Source organism: Hylaeus volcanicus, chromosome 2, assembly GCF_026283585.1.
Source record: "Hylaeus volcanicus isolate JK05 chromosome 2, UHH_iyHylVolc1.0_haploid, whole genome shotgun sequence".
NCBI classification, from domain to species: Eukaryota; Metazoa; Arthropoda; class Insecta; order Hymenoptera; family Colletidae; genus Hylaeus; species Hylaeus volcanicus.
In genome coordinates this window covers 14,659,939-14,681,580 of record NC_071977.1, presented here as the reverse complement: position 1 = coordinate 14,681,580, position 21,642 = coordinate 14,659,939, and the positions used below count along the sequence as shown (strand labels likewise).

Below are 21,642 nucleotides of genomic sequence, written 5' to 3'. Positions count from 1 at the left end.
ATGACCTTTATACTGCAACATAAGGGTCCCATATTTTTTGCAACACCCTGTATACATTTCAAAAATAATTCCATAACAATATGATTTTTTATGGGAATTTTTCTGGATCATTGTACCTTTACAAAATTTACTGTCAGAAATCCATTATTCCGTTCAAACGGAGAACAAATGTACAAAGGAATACGCGTTTCTCGATATTGCGATAACTGTTGGTAGTATTAATTTAATGTACATCGAAGACTCAAAATCCCTCTCGAGGATACTTAACAATGGTACTTCCACCGAGGGAAAGAATGATTAAAGACATTGGGGAAGTTTAAATAAGCAGAGGGAATGGAACAGAAATCCCTGGAGGGATCAAAAGTGCGATTAAATTAAAATGAATCCTTATCAACGTCGGTACCCGTCTCGTGCTTCTACCTTCCATAGTTAATCAGCAATTCCTAACTGCACCATCGCCCAGTCACAAATTAGAAATAGAGACGAGGACCTTCTCTGTGGTGTTTACTGAGAAGTAGAAACGAGATGTTCGTGATTCAAGTTGTAGTATAATTAATTATCGTTAATAGGGTGGTTATGAAGGAAGCTATCCGAGACTGATGTATAGCGGATACTGATTGAAATGCAACTATCGAAGATTGAAACGTGACTGGAAGTGGTTTGAACGTAGATGAGGATTTGAGACGAGATACAATTAACGATTGTGCTCGAGACGCTAGTCTCGAGAATACTCCAATTTTTTTCGTGAAATTCCTGTTCTTCTTTATATTCAAATATGTATTTTGGGATTCCGAAATGATTAAAAAAACTTTTTCACTAGACTGCAAATTTGATGCATTAATTACATTCGATATTTAATATAAAAATCTTATGTTGAATATATTCTGCAATTATCATTATAATAACACGTTTATCACTTTGCATAAGTGCACATAACTTTTGATCATGTTTAGCATGTATTTATTATATTAGTTTATACCATAAGTGCATAAAATCCGCAGTCTAGTTATCACTCTTTATTCTTCGTGAAATCAAACAACTTCTGCCTTCATTATTTTCGTTTTAAAATAAAGGAGTTGCCCCAGTTGGTCTGCTCGAAATTTTACAGTATTTTTTCGAAAATTCTCGAAGCAAAATTTTCTATAAGGAGTTTTCTTTTGTTTCTTGTGTGGTTTGGAAAGAATATTAAATTAGCAAATTATATAAAGTAGTGTAACGGTTGTTTCGGATTTCAAGTAGTCATTTCTTATTTTCCTTCCAATGAAAATTCACCGAAGAATAATATTATGGAGACCATTGTTCATTCACAGGAACTGGCTTGACGCAGCTGGATCTGTCGCAAAATGCTTTGCTCACGGTGCCGTCGGCTGCGTTACGGGATCTTCACCACGTGTTGATTCTGAATCTGAACCGCAACAAGATCAATGCCATTCACGGGGTGGCTTTCGAGGGACTCGACACTCTTGAAATCCTTTCCCTGTACGAAAACAAGATTTCCACCATTGAAGAGGACGCCTTTAAAGGACTGCACAAGTACGTTTTCCGATATCGCAACACTGCATCCGTTTGATAATTGCTTGACATTAACAAACTAAACTTCGCTTATTGCGCAAGAATTCTCCCCCTTACGAAATAATTATTAACCCCGCAAATGTAGACCTTTAGCTGGCGAGATATTAAGGTACACAGTAACAATTGTGTACACCTTCACTCATAGATATGTGGACCACATTCAATAAATAGTAGATTATCATTTTTAAATTGCTTGTTTCTTAATTCTATTTGTGATATAGAAGTTTTGAGTGACATACTAAATCTCGTAGAGAAACTATTCGCATGTGAATAGTCGCAACGTAGCAATCAGTAGCGATCGAACTAATAGAACGCGCGACGCGTCGTATCTACGAATGGCGTGAAAAATCACTAATAATGATTTTTCACGGTGATCACATAATAACGATCGCAATCGTGATTAAGCTTCGATCGCGACCGTGATCCGGAAGATGGCGTTTCAGAAACAGTTCATGTTAAGGGTGCGCAGGAGCCAGAGCCAAACTTCGAGTTGACTTCAGCGACAGTTGCGGAAAAAGTAGGAAACTCCGGGACAAGGACAGAGAGGGCGATACAACAATTCCAGGAGAGACGAGGACAGGGCAATTAGGCTAGCATGATTTTTTTTCAAGATATTGGAGCAAAGAAACAATATTTTCTAATAATTCTGGTTTTAATATATTCGTTATACTTTGGCGGATGCGACTCCAAGGCCCGATTTTGCAATTTCGGCCTTAAAACTTTATAAACAATAAAAGTACATTTACTATCTTCATTTTATACTAAAATTTACTAAAGTTTTTTTACTCAGTACAGTGTGCTCTATACACCATATAAATATTGAATGCTTTTTTTTGAACCCCCTATATAACCTAAGAACAACCTAATTCGTGAAAAGTGAAAAGAATGTTCTCTACGAATCAGAAGCAATCACGAAGAATCACGAATCACTGTGAAAAATCATCGTGATTGAGAATAAATGTGATTGAATCACGAGTGATTCAAAAGTAGCAGTTCACGCCATCTCTAGTCGCATCGTGTCGACGTAATAAAAACAAAGGCGCATCGGCATTTTCGATCTATCGTCAAGATGGCCGAAAGAAACTATGGGATTATTTAGATGCAAAAGTTCGGAAGAAATGATCAACATATGAAAAATATTTATAGGAAAATGTTACAAAATAAATAGAATAATATTAATTCGGATGTAATAAAGAAATTAATAGAAGATTAAAGAAGATTGAAGATTTTAGAAAAAAAATTGAATTGTTCTCTATTATTACTGGTGGACATTAAATAATCTATTGACAAAATGTATTCTCTAATGTAACACAAAGTAAATAAAGAAACATAATTCATTGATTCGTAACTTTTTATAGATACTTATTCCAAATCAGGAAGTGTCTACATATTTATGAACGAGGGTGTATATGATATTTAAATGTAAAATACATTTTCATTTGAGAACTTAGTTACTTACTTCTTCAGCTTTCGACTTGATACACTGACTGGAAAACGTTGTCTGTCTTATGAGAAATTGAAAAATTAGTAATCAACTTTAGTTTGCTCTGTAGTTTTGACAGTAACTGATTACTTATCAATCTAAAAAGCTTTTAGATCATCCTTAAAACCCACAAATACGACGATTAAATGTAGAATTAAATTCTGACAAAGTTTTCGAGACTTAAATAGACATTTCAATCCAAAGTGAAGCTCAATTTTACAGTACAAGTATTGAATTTAATGCAAACCTTTCTTATTGAGATATATTTTATTATTGGTCCTTATTTTAACCCCTACAAGCTCCTTTATTAATATTAAATATAATATCTTACAGTGTAAACAATTTTATTCACTATCCATCGACTAGTCCAACCAGATATACTACGTTAAAATAAACAAAAAGAAAAATATTACGAGACATCATGATGCACGATACTAATATCACAAATCCTTCATACGCATAGTAAATCTGCGAGACTTTAACCTGCATATAAAATGCGTGCGCTAGAATAGAACCGTCAGATACTATGCATGAAGAGGTAGATTAGTACTAACTGCATGCAAATATTAAAATGTACATTATAGTAGAAAACTGAAGAGATTGAACCTGGGAGGAAACGAATTGCCCAAAGTGCCGACGAAAGCGTTGATTTCACTGGATGTGCTGAAGAAATTGGAGATGCAGGAGAACCGAATCACTGGAATTCAAGAGGGTGATTTTGAAGGTACGTTTGCATTTATTAAACAACATTACAACATATATTTTTTACTGTAAAAGAATCATAATAATCCTGCAATTAGTGATTGCACGCATTTTCATTTGACATCTCGAACTCTTGATTCTTTTTTCTCTTCGACGGGTACAACAAAGTTGTCATAGACAAAATTCAAGAATTTTGTTCGAAACTTAAGTATATATTTTAATATAAAACGAAGCGTATATTTACAATAAAAGGATTTCATTTAATATATAAATTCTTTGGCAAGATATATTTTGAAATTGTCAAGATACGGCAAATCTCCAAGAGCATTTCTTTTCTCTTTTTTTTGTTATACAGACACAATAACTTGAGAACGTCACGTTCAAAACATACCAAATAAAGTATTCTGTTGACTGTAAAATTACACTTTTTTTTTTAATTAAAATATGCATTTAAATCTTAAAAACAAATTCTTGAATTTTTGCTATGCCCTCTTGATAACATATAGAAAATCTAACTAACAAGGAAACACTGGTGAGTGTTACACCTTGATTATGATAAAACTTGTACACTTCTTTGTGGGACCTTCCTATGAATTACACCATCTTCAGTTCATGGCACTTTTGCGTTTCAAGGGGGATACTATCCCTTTTGTCCGAATCGCTTTTTTTACTTGTGCACTTATAACTCGGAAATGATAAGAGATATGGACACAATTTTAAATACAAAATTTAATGGTTTTTAACATTCTACAACACTGTAGTAAAAAATTTAAAAAAATTTATTTTTAATAATAATTCCCCCACCATAAATCTCTTCGTTATCCGTTATATACAAATTGTGCTCGCAATTTTGTGGACATTCTCATACTAAACAATTTTCGTCTAACCAATTTTGTTCTATCTGTTAAATTCGAGTTACTGTGCAATATAGGTACGTACGTATACTACAGACAACGTTGTCTGTAGTCTGTGCCGGATGACTAAAAACGATCAAAATTCTCGACGAAAATCTGAAAAAATCATGACTCTCGGTTGAGTAAACGGATTTCAATTATTGAATCGGAAAAATGTGCCTTAGATGAAGAGTTGTTAAAAAATATAAAACAATCGATTCTATTTTTTAATTCTTTTTGACGAAAAAATATGTGAAAAGTTGCCAAATCTTAACAAATTCGTAACTCTCTTAATAATGAACATTTTGGATTCAAACTGTTTTTCGTAGAAAAAAGTTTTTTTCTAAACTGAAAATCCAATTTTTTAAACATTGACAGAAAGTTTTGTTTAATATTTCGCAACGGTTGCCTATCGATTTTAGTCAAAATCTAAAGTTGCCTATATAAATTATTTTTCACATCCTCGGTCAAAATGAAGCGTATTTTGTCAAATAACATATAGAGATGTACAAATTTTGTTTAAGATACTTTTATTAATAACGGAAATAAAGAAAATTAAAATAAGTGTTCAAAGTCAAAAATCGCTGATTATTAATTTAATCATGTGTGCTTGCGCGTGTGCATATGTGTATATGTAGATATGTAGAGTATATTCATATACTGTGTGTAAATATCCGCCAAAGTATCGAAACTAATGAATTTTATCATAAACGTTACTTTTTCCGTCGCAATATCGTCTATTACAGTGACAATTTTACAATATTACATCATTTCCCACTATGATAATTATAAACTAATACACACCGTTGGATTCAGAATAAAAAAGTGCTTTGATTGATTTAGAAATAAATTCAAATTTTTAAAAATTTCAAGGAGGGGCGTAATTTCTTCAAAAAAAATTTTTTTTTTATTTTTTTGGTACCGTTTTATAGGTTTCTAAAACAGTGCAATGTTTATTTAAACATTTGTTCGATATTTGTTATCATTTTCGAGTTACAAGCGCATAAGTAAACGGGGCGGCTCGGACAAAAGGGGTAGTTTTTCCTTGGAAACGCAAAAGTGCCATGAACTGAAGATGGTGTAATTCATAGAAAGGTTCCACAAACAAGTGTACATATAAAGTTTCATCAAAATCGAAGTATAACACTCACCGGTGTTTTCTTGTAAGTAATTTTGAACAGTTCCTAAGTAAACGATTAGAAATACAAATTAGGCTCCCTGTAGCTCACATATTCAACTAAATGTTGTAGCAAAATTTTGTGGACCTGATAAATTTGAAAATCAACTATTAATCAATCATGCATGAAAGTAAATGCTCTTATGCGAATGGTTAGTTTTCCATTAAGTGGATCAACATCGATTGAGCTCGTCGAGTAGTATAAACTGTCTGTCTTTTTAGGATTGAGAAACCTGGATTCATTAGTTCTGGCTCACAATCAGTTGCGCGAAGTCCCGGCTCGTGTGTTCTCACACTTGACGCAATTAAACTCTTTGGAGCTTGAAGGAAATCAGATTACCCACGTGGATCCCGATGCGTTCATTGGGCTCGAGGGTAAGTGTAGTTGCGATTTGATATGATTCCTTTGAAACGTCGACGCGCCATCGCGGTTAAGTGGCATTTCTGTTATCAGGAGACTGCGAATCTTTCGGCAAAATGTAATCTTAATACTTTTCAAATGTTATCATATCAACTTCTTGCATATTCAAATTTTGTATAAATGCTTAAAAATCAGTAGTCTATTTAACAGTATGCATTCAACAATTCCCAAATTTTTTCGAATCGAATTAAAGGGTAGGATCTCCATTTTTTGACCAATTTCGAGGCAATATTCATGATTTTTTTGTATTTATAGTATTTGATATAAATTTTTGAAAGTACGTACATTTTTTTGTACATATATGCAAGATTTTTTAAAATTTTCAACTGGGCTTCTCAATTTGCTTACGAGTTACCTTATAATATTCTACACTTTGTCAAGCAGAACATGCTGAATATGAATATGAATATGAATATAACTGGCAATTTAAGTAACAAGAGTATAAAAAAAATCTATTTTCCTTTACCCGCAATAAATGAAAACCCCCTTAAAATTTCATGTTCAGTTTGACAGAATGGCTCGCGACTTAAACGGTTACTGACTTCATACACCACTCCGACAACTAATCACATCTTTAAATACACGGTGTTAACAAATATGTGGGACATTTTTTCAGGATCAAGTCTTTATACCAGTACGAATCGAAAAGTCCTGAACAATTTTGCAATCTGAAGTTTTGTTGTTGAGATATAAGCGGTTGAAATTTACAGTCGCGGTCGCACATAGATGGCACTCGCACGCGAGAAAGACGCACCGACGCACACTCACAATCAACTGCGAATCAGCTGGTCGGCGGAATGACGCTAGCGAGTGTATATCGGTGCGTCTTTCTCGTGTGTGAGTGCCGTCTATGTGCGGCCGCGTCTGAAAGTAACAACTGTAAATTTCAATCACTTATATCTCAACAACGAAGCCTCAGATTGCAAAATGGTTAAGGACTTTCGATTCGTACAGGTATGTAAACTTGATCCTGAAAAAATGTCCCACATATTTGTTAACACCCTGTATAATTGATAAACAACATTTTAGAAACCTTAAGCAACAGGAATATCATAAAAGAAAAATCTATTTTTATCCCCCTACTCCAAAGGAAAGTGATCTTAATCGAAGTGTCGAATTACGAAGTGATCCTAAAAGAAGCTAAGAATAATTCTATACGAAACAGAGAGACTGACTACTAAATTGCTTCGGATTGAAAATTGGCTTTTCAATAATCGATATTCCACAGTGATTGATTTCTATTTTCGTCTACTCTCTAATTAATGTCTTCACGCTACTCGGCATTCTAGCAAAACCATCACACGTATTACATTTTAATTCCGTTACAGAAAATCTACAATATTTGCGGCTTGGCGATAATAATTTACATTCGGTGCCGAGCGATGCATTGCGCCGTCTACATCGACTACGTCACCTCGATTTAAGAGCCAATAACATTTCCGTACTCCCGGAGGACGCCTTCACCGGATATGGAGATTCGATTACATTTCTGAACCTCCAGAAAAACTTGTAATTTCTTTCAAATTACATTGGCCACACGGCAATACACGGTTGCCCTGAGCCTTTTGTCGATAATTATAAACTCGCTTACTCTCCACAGGATAAAGGTGTTGCCGCCGTTGGTCTTTGAAAATCTCAACTCCCTGGAAACGCTACTTCTGCAGAACAACAAGTTGTCCCACATACCGGAAGAAGTGATTGAGAATATCGTCGACACACTTCGAGACCTCGATATCACGGGTAAATATCGAAGAATTTTTATTTACCCCCAATTTTTTCGATGGTTCATTTGCAAACGATAATACGAAAAATAAACGTGCCTTTTACGACTGAAGCCCTGCTAGAAAATTACCACATTTGTTAACAATCGTTTGAATTGAAAAAAAGAGAATAATCTTATACACTGGAATATTAAAGCAGTTTCACAATATTTTGATCCTGAGGGATACATTCATGTACAGTTTTTAAATCTCTATTAAATAATTATTGAACTACATTTTCGAAGATTGGTATCACTAGGTTTTCTGGCTTGGTTTTTAAGTGCATAACTGTCATTTTAGTTACTGCATTGGATCCATACATCACAACACAGTCATTTCTATTTTTTTCTTGACATTACTTTGTCTCACATAACTCCTTAATTTTGGCTTAACTCGTGTTATCGTAACTCTGTACATTACATTTACGTCAGTCTTGTCTTTTGTACACGTCTGTTGGGCCCACAGGCCCTTATCTAGCTAGGGTACTCCAGGGTTGCTAAATCCGTACTGTAGCTGGATTTTCGTATGCTACAGCCCCTGAGGGATATTACTAGACTATTACCATACCTAAATCATAAAAAACGAGTACACAGTAATAAAATGAAAGATTTCTGAAACATTATTTCTGTTAACTTTCCATTTAAGTATAGGATTCTAATCGAATAACGAAAACCTGCAATTAGTGTCGTCACGGGACATACCAAACTATACCACAAATGGAAGTAGGTAACTATTCACGAATACTTTGACGATAAATATACATTTAAACAACTCAATAATTAGAGCTATAACGAAACCTGTAATTAAAGCCGTCGTAGGAACCAAACTATACCATAAATTAGGATAGGTAACAATTGACAAATGCTTTGACGATAAATACGCAATTAAACAACTCAATAATTAGAACTGTAACAGAACTGTAATTAATGTAGTCGCAGGAACCAAATTATACTACAAATTAGAATAGGTAACCGTGACAAATGCTTTTATGATAAATACACAATTAAATAATTTAATAATTAGAGCTGTACCAAAACCTGCTGCATAAATAACAAACATACAATAATAACTCAAGATAAGTTTGATAATATAATTTAAAAAATGTTTACTACTTATATCGTAAATAACAAAACTTCCCCACAGCTACTCTAATTTAAAAGATATTGTCATTACGAGAAACAATTGGACTTGGATAAATGAAAAATAGGAGTAGATTATTTCACCATCAAACAACTAAATCTTTTTTCAACGCGTCACGTCGCGTCGATTGCCGTGTTAACTCATATATGGCTCCATATACAAGGTGACTCAGAATTAGTGTAAGAACCGGAAATGGAGAGTAGCTGAGACGATTCTGAACCACAATTTCCTTTGCAAAAATGTCGGATAGTGCTTCGTTTTTGAATTATTATTGAAAATCACCGACCAATAACAACGTCCCAGTAGCTCACCGCGAGAACATACTCGCTAAATATTCAAAACCGATTTTCTCGAGAACGAAACCTCAAATGAAAAAATTTTATTCTTTATTTTCGATTTGTTTTTTTATGTAAAATCACCCCCACCACGATTGTACCACCGATGTTGAGACACCCTGTATAATGAAACATTTATTGTAGTATTTATATTTGTAACTCCATCGAAGTCCGAGTATTTCATTAAAATTCATTTTCATAGTTAACTTTCAGAATTAATTTTCTTATACAGTTGCATGCAAAAGTTTCCGGCCAAAAATAATTTTGAACTTGAATTATGTATAATAAGTGTAAAGTAGAAATAAAAATATATCATAATAAAGAGCTTTTATTATACTATCGAAATGTACAACTTAAAAATTTGATACAACAAGTAATAATTATTTATAACAAAAATAATAATTTTTACTTCTTCATAATTATCCGGCCAAGTACAAAACATGAAGAAAAAACACGATAACTGAAGAAAAAATGTTCAAAAATGGTTACAAATGTAACATTATCGTCAATATTTAGTAACCATACCCTGTGAAGCTATCACGGCGGCACATCGGTGAGGCATCGATTCAATACGTTTGATGATTCTATCATGAAAGATATTTCTCCACTCTTCTTGAATTTTTGTCCATAAAGCAGCTTTATTGGTACAATTAACAGTTCCTATTCTTAGTTTAAGCTCTTGCCATAAATGTTCTATTGGATTCAAGTCTGGAGATTGACTCGGCCAATCTATAATTCGGATCTTATTCTTCGCGAAAAACTCCTGACGCAACCCAGACCGATGTTGTAACCATTTTTGAACATTTTTTCTTCAATTATCGTGTTTTTTCTTCATGTTTTGTACTTGGCCGGATAATTATGAAGAAGTAAAAATTATTATTTTTGTTATAAATAATTATTACTTGTTGTATCAAATTTTTGAGTTGTACATTTCGATAGTATAATAAATGCTTTTTATTATAATATATTTGTATTTCTACTTTACACTTATTATACATAATTTAATTCCAAAATTATTTTTGGCCGGAAACTTTTGCATGCAACTGTGTGTGATACGGCGATGAACGTGTTAGAGCTTCAGGTTAGACCCTCTTATGCTAACGAAACGACAACAAACCGTACATTTTTCCCCAGACAATCCCCTCATCTGCGACTGTGAGCTACGATGGTATTCCGTCTGGCTTGGGAACCTACGCGACAAGGACGACGAAATGATGTCGAAGAAGCACACGATATGCGTGATGCAGCATGAGCACCGAGAATACGCTGTGCAGAGCATACCCCTGGAAAGAATGGGCTGCGTGGGGAAAAACGCGGGAAGAACATCCTCATCGACGGCCGATAGTCGCATCTACGTGGACACAATCTTCCAGATACTGGCCATCGCCGTCGCCGTCGCGGTGCTCTAACTGCAACCATTCATCCAATACTCGGCGACCTCGATCACCCCTCGTTTATAAACCCAACAGAGCCCAGATTTTCCTTTTATTTGAATTTATGTCCCCCCCCCCCCTCTACCTGACCACTCCGTCACTGAGGCTATCCAACGTTGGGCAACATCTAATCAGTAATTATGATCGATAATTAAACTTGCGGATTACATGAATTTAATTGAGCAGCGAATGTGAGAAATTCGTGATAAACATAATCAGAAAGTATGTGTGCACTTATGCGAAACGGAAATATTAATATTAATATTATGACAGCACTTTGTGGAGTATATTCTACATTCAGTTAGTTACGTAAGTATTCATTCTGTCTATTGAAAGAAGTATAAATGAAATGATAAGTTCGATGCGTACATTTAAATTTTAGATTATAGATATATACATGTAATTCATGTACATATTTATAATAAAACATCCAACCTACCATTTAACTTTACACTTTACAGATTGTTAGTACCCTACTAATCGTCTTTTTGCCGTGGCAAGCAATACTTTCTTATCTATAATATTAATGAGATGACATTGGATGCTCCCGTCATTGCATGAATTATGAAATATTATATAAATATTAATTTAAAAACAATTAAACTAACAGATAAAATAAATTATTGAATTTAATTATATGTCCAAACCTTAATGATCAAGGAAGTGCTTATTTAGACAAATTTTGCCAATATACACAAACGGTACGAATATTTATGAGACTGACTGTATATTATAGTTTCTCTATGTTTTTATTATTACTGGTACGCCATAAATGCATAAAATCCACAGTTTATCGATTAATTCGTTCGTTGCTGGGATAATAAAATATGTTTTCCCCCCCAAAATCGTTGATACCTTTTTAATTGAAATTTCACATGGTTTCTTAAAAAGATTGGGTCTCTAAATCCCACTTAGGAGTAGGTGAGAAACTCAGGGAAAGGTAAATCCTCCGCAACGAACTTAATAACTAGACTGTGGATGTTTATGCTAATTCACACTTTCACAGATTCAGATAAAGAATTCAGATTTAAGTGAAAGTCTTATCTTCCTAAACTGTGTAATATGTATTTTATCACTGATATTTTATATATTCTTGCATTCGTGCATGTCCTCATAAATTTTCTCACATTTTCTCACATTTTCGATTGCTATAAATGCACAAACATCCGCAGTCTAGTGATGACGAACAATCTTAGCCCTCGAAAATTACGAATTACTTATTCACTATTGAGGGTTACAAACGTAGTCCATGATTACTGATCGATCTGACAATTGCGATTGTTGGAGTGATCGCAAATTACTGCCCAACCTTGGAGCAATCGTGCCACGATCGCGGAGACGTGGCACGATTCCCTCAGCGTATATCCTCCCTCGTGGAATCGTTTCCACGATCCCAACGGAAGTATCGACGAGCAAGGAGCTCCCGATACGATTTATCTTGCGATCGAGAGTGGGAAGCCCGGAGTATCGATAGCTGGTCGATTGGTACCGTTCATTTCTAATCGAACGTTCAACTTTTAGGCGAGACTTGCGACTTTTCCTATCGTTATTTCATGTCTGGCTATAGTCCTCGAGAAAGTAGAATTATAAACTGGAAGAATCGAGTGCGACTGTCCCGAGAGAGAAATGAGAATTAAATTTTTACATCGTCGTGGTAATGTACTCAATCGTTTGGAATCGGAGAGAACTGAAAGTATCTACCGTGGCGTTTTATCGAATACATATCAACAGCTTTTTCTAAAATATAAGGTAGCAAGCGTAAGCGTCGTTTAACGTAAATACGCCACGAAATGGGGAACGTCAGACATGTCATTTCGCTATAGCTTTAGTTTATTAAAGCTTTTAGATCGCCTGCGTTTCAGTTGTAGAAAGGAAACAAAAATAAGTAAAAAACAAAAAAAAACACTAGGAACAAACAATCGACGAGCGTCGATCGTTAAACTCGATCGAGAAATTCACTCGACTAGGAGACGATTCGAAGGAGTATGACGCTTGCATCTCAATCGTCACTTTTGATCGATACGGAGACCTCGATCGCGACGCTCGATTTCTTCGATCGAGAGTCACGGATCGAGGTATACCCGAAATAAGAAGGGAGTATCTCGATTGTGAAATGCGATAACAGGGTGAAAATGAGGATCCTCGATTCCATTGTTCGAAGGAGCCTAAGGTCACCGAACGTTACATATCAAGATCGTTGCCAAGTGTTTTCTGGATGTCTGTTAAATTCGCGACGTGGGCGAGAATCGTAGTATATTCGATAGGGAATTCGAATGTCCGCTGTTTAACTATCATTTGATTATACACGGGCATTCGTCTCATACATATCAAAGCGTTCCTGAAACGTTGGAACGAGTAGTCGGCATTTTAATGTTCAACTTCGTGCGTCACAATCTCTCGCGATAACGAAATAGAAATAGAACTAGGAGTAAGTGCTTTATAATTTCATTTTGTTGCTGAACGATGGGTCATGATTGTAAAATAATACGCTTAGAAGCGACAAATTTTAACAATATACTTGAAAGTATCAAACTTTAACAATATTATTCGTCAAAAAATTCAATAATTTTTTACGATTCTCTTTGTAATTTTGTAAAAACATTCATTTTTCGAAGTACTTAAAATTTGATCAGACTCTTATCCGCGATTTTGATGACTCGACACTATCTGGGGTGTAATAATTGAATAAACAAAAACTAAATAAGTAAAATAATCAACGATACAAGCTTAAAAGAAACAAAATATATGATGTTCCTAAACTTATATTTCGTTCCTTTAAAAATGATTCAAGTCAATCGACGTTAAAAATTATGAGGATAATCCAATACCAGATATCGAAAACCACATTTGTACTAATAATTATTTTACTAATTTGGCTGGAAATTAAAAATATTCAGAAATGCGATAGAAACATAGTATTTAATTTTTCGCGTGCTTCTGTTCTATTCTTTCTACATATTACTTTTCGTATTAGTCACACAGAAAAGTACAGTAAAGACGTAGTATTTAATTTTGTCTATACATCAATTCGTTCTTTCTATTACCTTTCTATATTGGTTACACAGAAAAATGCACTAAAAACATATGAGTTTTTTTCAATCAAAGAATCGATCTTCGGGGCTTCTTCCTCGGTGATATCTTGAGATCGTTCCAGATGTTTAACTCGATTCACAAAGGAACCGACCCGGTCGAGATGAAATAACGACTGCTGATGGAACGTAATACACTCAACAGGAAACCGACACTTGTCAATTCCGGTAGAGCATAAACGCGATCATTCAAACGGCTCGTTGGCCATCGTTTCGTGGCTCTACTGCTACCTAGATAAAATTACGCCGTCTTTCAGCAACGCCCGCGATCAAACATCAAAAACGGATGTTCTAAGTACGTCGCAGTAACGCTTTCGCAACCACGAACATTTCACTTTAACACCTTCAATTCCCCTTAAGGGAAGACACCACATTGAAAGACCAAATATTAAGTGTTTTTCAGGATTTTTTCTTACAGAAAAGAATTTATTTAACGTTTGTTTAACTTTGAGAATAGTTTAGATATATCTTAAGGTACATTTCGTTATCTTTTCAATTCATTTCACACTGAAATTTTTGAGATATCAGTTGTATAGCAAGCTTTCACCTGAGTTTGCCGTTGGTAAGAATTCTGAATTTTTTTTTTACATTATTAACACGTCTTCGAAGAATATGAACTAAATTGCGGTCAAGAAATGTAAAAATTGAATATTTTGAGAGTATTGAAAGTAAAAGACCCAATTTTTACCATTTTTCGTATAGCTTTTTGCAATAAAAAACCTACTTTAAACATCGATATCATTGCAATATTGAATTCAGTCATCTATATAAAGTAAGCGTATATAAAACTTGAAAGCAATCGGCTAATTAGTTCTTGAGTTACACTTCTCACAACTTGAAAAAATTCGCAACTTTTCAAAGATTTTTGTGTGAAATAAATCGAAAAAATTGCCTAATCTACTTCAAAACATACCTAAAACATATTCGATATTAAAGAAAAATTCAATAATTCCTTCTCTGTAAAAAAAATCACGAGAAACGTTTAATAATTGACCCTATAATTGTGATCCCCCCCCCCCCCCCCCTTAATTATAGATTGTGACGTACGAATGCGTCTGCTCGTGTATGGCAAGTTGCGAAATGTGTTCGAAGTTAACGTTTAGGAACGCTACAACGTCGAGGACTTGTAATATTTTTCGATGAGTGTGAAAAATTAATTGTGGGGAGGGAGAGGGCAAACACTGTCATAGGGTTGGGGCTAACGGGTCAGTTTTACTAGGGCCTCGGGTTTACACCGAAAAAAACATAGTTAAGAAATTTCGTATACTCTCAATGATATAATTCTCAATTCGGTGATACCAACGTTTCGGTAGAAGGCGCAATATTAATGAATTGTTTGAATTTATTCTGATTTATTATCGAGTATCGAGTATGGAGAGTATCATACTTCAGGCAAGATCTGCTAAATTCATGTCTTAATGATGAGTGCAATTCGAAGATGATAATTCAATTGAGCATATATATTATAGTACATGCATTGTATATCCATTATAGATAAATTTTTAAATAGATATGAAATAGGTGTATAATATTGCTCCTTGTATCGGAAGTATTCATACAAGGTTGAGGATAGTAATTACCCACAATGAATTTCTGAAATCGATTGTAACAATTACAGAATTGTTAAAGATACGTAATTTCGCGATGGAGAGTTTTCAACATATTTCGTTACTCTTTTATTAGGCTTCTTTATACCCTCAAAAAAAAAGGTTTTCGATCGAGTTACGAGTTTCAAGTTACAAAGTAATTTTTTCTTGGAAAACATTGAAACTGATTACGAATACAGATATGCTGAAGTGTCGATACGATGCTGGCAATTTTTTGGAAGTTTACAAAGATCATAGGGCTTTAATAGCAAACAGATCAAAAAGTTAACTATACGTAACTGGTTTTAACCAAAAATTTGTTTTCTCGTAGCATAAAAAAGCTTAAATAAAGATTTTCCAAGTAATTCAAAGAATCAGAACACCATCTTGTAAAATGGTGCATTTTTGAGATCTTCTGTGTTCTTGGAGTAAATATTAAAAATATGTTGCGGAAAATTATTGGCTCAATCTTGTACAAATCTGAGAATATTTGTTTTCATATACGGGGGGGGGGGGGGGGGGGGGCTACAAAGTGACTCTCTTGATCTGTGAGGAAACGTATTAATAGGTTACGTGAAACGAGGAAAGTATACAAGACAAATCCCATTGCACGGTGTTACATATCGTTGGAATAAGTAACATTATCGCAATATAGAAATATACATATCGTAGGATATGAGTTAAATCGCTCCTATGCAAAATGCTTGATAAAAGAGGCTAAAAATATCGTCGAACACCTTTCGTAAACTACACGGTGAATCGCTGAGGCAATCGTAACGTTTCAACTGTTGACTTCGGATGATTGGCAATTTTTTTTAGATAAACGCTAATATACACTACATCGATTAATGAAACTGTTTTGAGAAATAACAATTCTGTGCGGAGGATAGAAAAATTCAAGTAAACTATGAAGAATGGGGTAGAATTAAAATATTTACGAATTTGACGAATACTTGAGTTTCAGATTTCTTTGACTGTACTTAAATTTATCTACCACATGCAACGTTTTTTTTTTCTTAATCTATTTTAACGTTGCATCAACACCTTAACGACGAGAATGTTAAAGTTTACTTATATTATTTTATTAACAATCTTCGTTTTTTAGATGAATTCAAACAGGTTTTACGTTAAGAATGATTAGCCTCAAACAAGGAACGAAACGAACAATTCTATCATACTGTCAGATTGTTTAAAAAGTTTTAGTGAATTCAAAAGTGAAAAAAATGTCGATTATAAAAATTGTAATGATGTATAGTATCCAGTACAATAAGATAATTATAATTTACGATTTTAAATTAGTGATTATAATTAATCATTATAATTATAATTTGCAATTTTAAATTACAATTAGTAATTACAATGAATATTTCACTGGAACTGTTATTCCTCAAAGAACTCTACATCGATCGATGATCTCACAACATTTATCTTAAAATAAAATAAAATAAAATAAAATAAAAAAAAAACATCTGAGGTGCTGCATTCAGAAAGTGCGAATTCTTCCACGATTCACTGAATATATACCGCGTAAAACATTATTATATTATCGAAGACGCGTTCTCGGAACGTAGAGCCGTAAAGGCATTCACGTGGAAAGTAAACTGTGTTTTGCAACTCGATGGATAGTTAAGATTATGATACCTTTAAGGCATTAATATTACGAGTAATAACTGCATATCGGAATTAGATTAATGATAACGGTACGTCGCGACGCGATCCTCGATCCCGATGAAAATCGAAGGAGAGTATCGATCGATTCTACTGATCCTTGTTAAGGCATAGATAAACCTAACTAACATTTCCTATAGTACTCATTGTTCTGTATTAGACACCTTCGCATAACCCACATACGATCAATTGTCCATTCTAATTAATTGCATATGAACGCTATAATGATAATCAATTATGTTGCAAAAAAATACCACGTGCAATATTCGACGAAATTTTCAGAAAATATATATGATACATAAAATATGTAATTTTCAAAATTTCTCAAATGAAATGAAACTTTAGATAGGATGAAAACACGATCAAAGTAACAAAAAAAAGAATGAATTCTCTACTTCGATCGAGGGACGTAGGTTTCGTGTCGATATATCACACAACATACACATATCATTTATTCGCCCAAATTTTACCTGTAAGATAACGGTTATGATATCTCGTTTTAAGGCTTCACTGATGCATAAATCTCGAAAGATCGTATACATATCGTGAACGTATGAGATTTAAGAGAATTTATTTGTTAATATATATATAATATATATACGTTACATATAATATATACACATTATTACGATCATCAAAGATATATTATATACCTATATATTATATATATACATATACGCATTGGATGTTTTTTTTAAGAAGTTTCAGCGATGAGAAAATACGAAGTCGTCGTTTGCACGCAGTCGTCGAGAGATTAACTTCGATTTCATTTTTCAGCTAAATATTTATCGAAGCATTTCTGCGTTCTTAAATGTTATCCATATTTCACCATAGAAGTCCAAAACATAAGGGGCATTGTATTGAACGATTTGAATAATTATTATTATAATAACTATATAATCAATATTATATATAATTAATTATATCTATATAATTAATAGTATATACAATATTAAAGATATATTGTATAACTATATATCATATATAATTGTTATAATATTAATTATGAATAATTAATAATTTTAATTAAAATTAAACGATACGCCGAGCGCGATTCTTTGCAGGCCCTACAATTAGCTTAGGATCCGCGGGATGCATATCAAAAATAATTTTTAAATCGGTGACTCTATCGACAAGTATTTATTAGTAAGACAGCGTGCAAACGATCGTAACTTGAACAAAAAAAATATAGCAGTAGATGCAAGAGTAGAAAATAGTAACGTTAGCATAGATGCACTTATCCAGTGAGTCAGGAGTTCGGGTTGCGACAGTATTATCGACTGGAGTCAAAGGGAAGAAAGTCTGTTGGAATGTAGCACTTTACCGACCGGCTTTCTCGGCAATTTACCATGGCAGCAAATACTTTGTTACCTACCACCGAGAACATTGTATGCTCCCATCATTACAGGAATTGTGAAACATTATGACAAGTATTAATCTGAGAACGAGTTTATTCTATAAAATACATATTTATGCAATAGTAATGTTATGAAGATATAAAATATTATGAAATTTAATTATATGTCCAATCCCTACCGGTCGGTAAGTTGTTAGCACGCACACTGCATTACCATTGTTGCTCTCAGATAACATTGAATCGAGAACAGATTGAAAAAACTTTTAATTATAAATTTTGTACCGCAACAGTTTATTTCTATGGATCTAATCACTCCTCTCTGGCGCGCCGTCGACTCCTGACTCGAGTAGTGATGGATGTATCTTTTAGGATGATCGTAGAACGATGAGAAAACGGGGAGAAAAGTCGATTGCGCATAACAGTGCCGGAGACATCCCCTAAGAACCATGTCGAGACATATCTCTAATGGCCGTAGTTGTAGTCTCGCCGGCTGCGTTGTTATTATTACTAATTATTATAAGCGGTATTTTTGTACAGTGTCTTACAGTGGTTGGGTCGTTGCAGGCGCAGCCGACGAGCCGTTCACGGCATAGCCATATAATATACATATATATACACACACACATTGCATATATATATTTATTTCGATTATAGCGCGTAATACTCTGAGAACATTTCTTCGACGCGTTCGTATACACACGGATATACATATATGCGTGTGTGTAAAATACGTGTAAACATAGTTAACGTGTCAGGCTACGGGACTAAGTGCGTGAAAAAAAAAATAGAGGCGAACAAGTGAGAAAGGACCTATTGCACGAACACAAACCGACGCTTTTAACCTATGTCTCCTGTTTCTATTGAACTACGATGGACGTCTTCGCTCATGTATATCTCGGTGCTCTCTTAAAAACACTGTCCGCTTGTTTAACGCGCCGAAGACACTCGTTTGGACTTTCAATACCTTACTGATAGTGTATACGCTGGTGCAAAACGTACACGCGAACACATGGGGGACATGTTCACGTACAAAATAGTTATACGAGCATATAGGCACGCATACGATAGAATCTGCGAGTACATTACTACCTACGTACCTATGTGTTATCTTCTCTTTAATTAAAGGTTAAGTAATTCGTGTGTGCGTAAAAGGAACACAAAGCACGTTTTTTGGAGTATATATATGAATGGGGAAAATAAGTATTATTGGTTAGCACGCATGAGTGCAGTCTATGGGATTAACCACTGTGGATTACACGCCTGCACACAACACACAACACACACACGCGCGCGCGCGCGCGCACATACACAGGAAACTTCATGCCTAAAATGACATATCGGTGTTACAACGTACGAATATAAATATATAAATATAAATATTATGTAAAACGCAGATACACGTAAAAGTTCGTCTGTATATGTCTATAAATACTGTTACATATATGTATGGTCATTATATGATAATTATTACGTGATATGTATTATGAAACATCTTTTTCTCGCAATGGTCCGCGAACACGGACATCCACTCAGATTCTAATGTCTATATGTCATTGTTTATTATGTCGTTAACGATTAACGTGTATATGTGAAACTTTCAAACCAAATAAAAAGTACCTAAGCATATGATCGTGGTGTGTTTAATGCAATATATCCTTCTTTGCTTAATGGATAATATGTCAAAGTAATTGTGACTAATCCATTATTTCTCAACGTGAGCGATTTTCTCATCTGATTTTGGGAGGCAATGGTCACTTTGAGGGAAGCAAAAATACCGTATATTACTCGATATATTTAAACTGCTGTGGATGGAAATTAAAGTTTTGATTATGGCGTTTTCAACTTTATATTTAGTTAAAAGGGGTTTCAATGGTTTTCCCACATGTTTAAAAATTATAAGCAAATGCCCTAGTGGCAACTATTGTTGGCATTTTGATGGGCCATTGATGTGGTATCAGTTGACCAACAATTACTACACTCCAATAAAACAGCTTTCAAAATGTTTTTTGGAGATTAATTCTTTTACATGTGAGACTTATATCTTAATTGAACAATAAAATTGAAATAAAAACCAATTTGTTTATTTAATAAATTGTTTAAAAATTTATTAGTAACTTTATGACTTAATAATTGAATATTCGCATTCGTCATCACAGCTAGCTGCCCAGTTTCCGTACAATCCAGTCCCTTCTAGTTCTATCACACCTTCTGCACACACGTGCTCTCCGCTCTCTGCCCACTGAACCACCCACCACACACGCCCGCGCGCGCATCTTTAAATAATCCTTAACAATAGTATATACATTACCTGTATGCAATATTGCCTTCTCCCCGCATCGCCAAAACAAATGCATCAAACCCTCTCAGACAGTATTTCAACGTAGACATTTATTGTCTGACTGAGCTTTCCATAGTACCTCGGCTGTACGGTCATACCTGCCCCCACCCGAAGGTGATAGGTTTGTAAAATAACCAACGGGCATCTGCAACTGATTATTAGCACCAGTGGCCACTGGTGAGGGTTCTCATACTTTACGAACCCTCACAAGGCCGACCAGGAAGAGAATGGAGAGACAAGCCCTCCTAATTGTTAAATTTCATCGAGGGTAGTACTCGGAAACCTCGTAAAACTCTAGGCTTGAGCAATTGTAAGGAGTTTTCCTTTTGGGTCTTCCTTTCCGGGGAAGTCTATTGCCATCAACAACCCCAGGGGAGAGACCCGGACTTTCACGTAGACAGTATGCATGTATACATTAACAACATTCAATATTGCCGCCTTCACCAAAAACTAACTCAAGCAGGAATTAAAAATTTTTACTTTTGCGCCGACTACGAAAAGATTATTTAAAGTTATTTTCGCGCGCCGAAACAGGAACGAATGGGAGGGAGGGAGGGAGGGAGGGAGTGAGTGAGTGAGTTTAGGCCAAGTTTAATTTTCCGATTGAAACAGTATTTTCTTTTTGTTAGTTATAATTGTAGGAGTGGGAATGTGTGCGTGTGCGTGAGAGAGGAAGAGAGAGAGAGAG

The 21,642-nt window shown here is 34.6% G+C and overlaps 1 protein-coding gene across 8 annotated transcripts in view; it reads left to right on the top strand.

Moving 5' to 3' along the window:
- LOC128872057 (slit homolog 3 protein) overlaps positions 1–20,242 on the top strand; it is a 375,401-nt gene extending 355,159 nt beyond the window's left edge. For 7 of the 8 annotated variants that reach the window (XM_054114370.1, XM_054114371.1, XM_054114369.1 and 4 more), the window contains 6 exons: positions 1,311–1,533; positions 3,640–3,779; positions 6,050–6,202; positions 7,577–7,757; positions 7,849–7,988; positions 10,618–20,242. In XM_054114370.1, the coding sequence (XP_053970345.1) occupies positions 1,311–1,533; positions 3,640–3,779; positions 6,050–6,202; positions 7,577–7,757; positions 7,849–7,988; positions 10,618–10,892 (1,112 nt within the window). In that variant the 3' untranslated portion in view covers positions 10,893–20,242. The remainder of the gene's footprint in view (positions 1–1,310; positions 1,534–3,639; positions 3,780–6,049; positions 6,203–7,576; positions 7,758–7,848; positions 7,989–10,617) is intronic. The other variant, XM_054114374.1, reaches the window with a different exon arrangement.
- The last annotated feature ends 1,400 nt before the right edge of the window (positions 20,243–21,642 follow it).